A 3,690-nucleotide genomic window follows, 5' to 3' on the forward strand; every position below is an offset into this window, starting at 1 on the left:
AAACAAAACGTAGACGAGAAAACACACAAGCCACATAGAGAACATTCTTCTTCATCAGCTACCCCCGTTTTAACACCGGCGTTTCGAATGCTGGGCAGGACGCATCGCTAAAACGGCTCTTCCCATGGACCGCAAATTAAATTTGTATACACAAATTAAACCTTGCCATGGAGGAATGTAGTGGCGGACAAAACACAAGACAGGAAAACAAACAGAAAAGGCTATATATATATATATATATATGTATGTATGTATCTGTAGATTTGTATGTATGTGTGTGAATGTCTGTGTGTATGTATGTATGTATGTATGTATGTATGTATATATGTGCGTATGTATGTATAATTTGATAAGTGCCAACGCACGAAACTCTCGGACCTTGAGTCCCTCTCTTGCGCCTGCTAAATGTTAATTAAAAAATAGTCATATTTTGTGTTCTATTTTTCCCGTTTGGATCACCATACCTATGTGTGTATGTGTGTTTGTGTGTGTGTGTGTGTGTTTGTGTGGGTGTGAGTGTGTGCGTGTGTGTGTATGCGTGTGTGTGTATGTGCGTGTGTCTGTGTGTAAGTGTATATGTGTATAAACAGTATGTACGTATTGTAACGCTAGATAGCAGCACTACCCTTCATCCCCAACTCAGAAAGTTGGTTGCCTTTGGGAAGTCGATGAAACCCATATACCATGCCATGGACTGTTCCACACGTTCCCCGTGTATCTGCACAAAGCAGAACACTGTGTCCATAGTTCTTCTTCTTCTTCCGAACATACATTATGTTTAAGCCAGGACTGCTAAAATTTTGTCAGTCAGCCTGTTGCGAGAATATTCCTGGCGGAAACATGTAGATAAATCCTTCGATAGTGCCTGAATTAATTCTGAAAAATGCGATGAATTTCAGCTTCTTTCCAATCGTGCGAAACATCAAGTTTCCAGCATTAAGGAGACGTTCTAAAGTTCCCCTTAAATTGTGTAAATATAGATATGACCAGACGTCAGTCTGCTTAAATTGTCACATTTCAAAGCTCAGACCACACACAGACGTTAGTGAAAGAAATGTTTGATAATGATTGTACTCTTATCAATCATGATGCAGGAAATTAGGATATGCAGAGCCTGGCATCACTTTTGGTGGAGATGCTCGTAAAATTCGGTTTAAATATCAACATTCAGCAGCTGGTGTTCACTATCAGCCAAGTCTTGATGCTAGGCATGTCCTCCAAAATGGAGAAAACTCGGTATCTTGTTGATGGCACAAGATACCATGAAATTGTTCTTCTAAGTCTTAAACAGAAAGATTCTATGGGAAGAGAAGATAGGGCGGAAGGAAAGAGAAAGAGAAAATCTTGAAAAGTAAAAGACATAAAAAAGAGGGGATAGTTTAATATAGCACGAGAGAGGGGGAGAGAGGGGGAGAGGGGTAAAATGAGAAGAGAGAGAGAGAGAAGAAAAGAGAAGGGAGAAGGGAAAGAAAGAGAGAAAGAAAGATAGATAGATAGATAGATAGATAGAAAGAAAGAAAGATAGATAGATAGAAAGAAAGAAAGAAAGAAAGAAAGAAAGAAAGAAAGAAAGAAAGAAAGAAAAAAAGAACGAAAGAAAGAAAGAAAGAAAGAAATACCATCTTGACGTCGAATTAAAAATAAAGGACAAGGATATAGACAGATCCCGTGACAAAATATGTGACTGTATACATACATATATACACACGCATACACATACACACGCATACACATACATACATACATACAAAAATATCCTGTTGTTGATGTTGAAATTCCAATGAAGGAACCTTGGATCTAGGTTAGAAACCGGTCCTTTCTCTATTGGCAAGAAATCTTGAAATAAACTGAATAATGATACTATGTACTATTCTATCAATGTACAATATTCTCTAATTTTCTTGTTGAGCATTTGGTTTTCCATAATTTATAGGGTTGTTACCTACGATAGCTTGTCTCCTCCCACTGTTTTAGATTAACATGTCATGTTATTACTTGAATAACTTACACTTCTAATTGACAATCCTGCTCAGCCTTGGCCCTGCCCACCAGGCATGACACAGTAAATTTCTGTATTAAATATAACAGTCAGTCTCCGTCTATCAGACTGATGTTTGGGCTTGTCGCTGAACAGAGCTGAAGTCAAGAAACTCCCACTGTAACATTTTCTTCAACAACAGAACAATAACTTAGCTATTGCTACCACCTACTCTCACTTGTCACTCCTTACACGAACGCTGTCTGTATTTACAACCTATAGAAGCTGCATTTAATTTTCAAATGTTACTTAACTCACTTCTAGCTATTTTATTAGATGCTTTTAATTCATCGATTCCTTTACTACAATATTCTTAACAATTGTAATCTATTAGTAAATATATATTTAAAATTATCAATAATTTCAATACATTCACTTAAGTAATTACTATTTTATGTTTTTGTTACTGTCTTTGATTTCATCAATATTTTAACTGCTCATCATCAATATGAAGTTAGATGATTTACTTACTACCATTGGGGAATTTGGCCCCTACCAAAAGAAGATAAATTTTCTTATATGTATACCAGCAATATCTGCAGCAATCCAAGTAATAATAGTTGTCTTTATAATGGCCATTCCAAATCACAGGTAAGAAAAATCGATTTACAATTCCTCACTGTTTATATTTATTTATTTATTTCAGTTTTTTCCTCTCTCTCTCTCTCTCTCTCTCTCTCTCTCTCTCTCTCTCTCTCTCTCTCTCTCTCGAAAAATTAATGTTTCAAATTTAACTCAATCTATAGTTGAAATAAAAAAAACATTTTTCTCGCATAAATATAGGTGAAATATCTCGTATTTTAAACGTATATTCTGCTTTCGTTTTTTCATTTTATGATCATTTAAAATATATATATATACCTGTTAAGTTCTGTGGCTTTATTATTTATTTCAACCAATTGTTAAATGCATAAACACGAAATCAAAAATAAACATACAATATACTTAGGGAAAGCGTAAGGTGAGGTGACTTGTATGCTCTTCAGAAGGGCCTTAACGGCATACATGAGGTGAATCCGTCAAAGAACCCGAAAGAAACTGACCATTCCAAGAACATAGGTTCAACACTATCTTTACATATAGACATCTGTGCATCAATATTCCATTAATTCAACGAGTATTTAGAGCAATTCGAGAGCACGATTTAATTTCGATTCTCAGTTATTCCAATGTCAAGTTACTTTACCCGAAAAGGCTTTCGCACCACAAGGGAGGCCACTCTGTTATGTAAACTACTGTAACTTATAAATATTTCAGAAAATTTCAGAAAAAATGGTTGCAATTTAAATATCAATTAATTAAGGAATAGTATTGGTTCATAACAAAATTAACATACCGTGAGATATATTTTTTAATTAAATACATATTTGATTCATAATCTGCTACGGAGGAAAAATGATTTTAATGAAAAAATAACCCGCGTCTTATTTAGGTTTAGCCTCAAAAACTCATGATATATGTATGTGTGTGTGTGTGTGTGTGTGTGTGTGTGTGTGTATGTGTGTGTGTGTGTGTGTGTGTGTATGTGTGTGTGTTTAAGTATATATATATATATATATATATATATATACATACATACATATATATACATATATATATATAGATATGTAAGTGTAGATGTATAGATGCATGTATGTATATATATATATATA

The 3,690-nt window shown here is 34.5% G+C and overlaps 2 protein-coding genes across 2 annotated transcripts in view; both read left to right on the top strand.

The window, feature by feature from the left end:
* LOC106871644 (calcium and integrin-binding protein 1) overlaps positions 1 to 3,690 on the top strand; it is a 443,076-nt gene that overhangs the window by 184,787 nt on the left and 254,599 nt on the right. The gene's annotated exons all lie outside the window — the stretch shown is intronic.
* LOC106871640 (organic cation transporter protein) overlaps positions 2,071 to 3,690 on the top strand; it is a 47,895-nt gene continuing 46,275 nt past the window's right edge. Inside the window, exon 1 of the mRNA XM_014918213.2 lies at positions 2,071 to 2,629. Within this exon, the coding sequence (XP_014773699.1) occupies positions 2,487 to 2,629 (143 nt within the window). The 5' untranslated portion in view covers positions 2,071 to 2,486. The remainder of the gene's footprint in view (positions 2,630 to 3,690) is intronic.

Source organism: Octopus bimaculoides, chromosome 19 (assembly GCF_001194135.2).
Source record: "Octopus bimaculoides isolate UCB-OBI-ISO-001 chromosome 19, ASM119413v2, whole genome shotgun sequence".
NCBI classification, from domain to species: domain Eukaryota; kingdom Metazoa; phylum Mollusca; class Cephalopoda; order Octopoda; family Octopodidae; genus Octopus; species Octopus bimaculoides.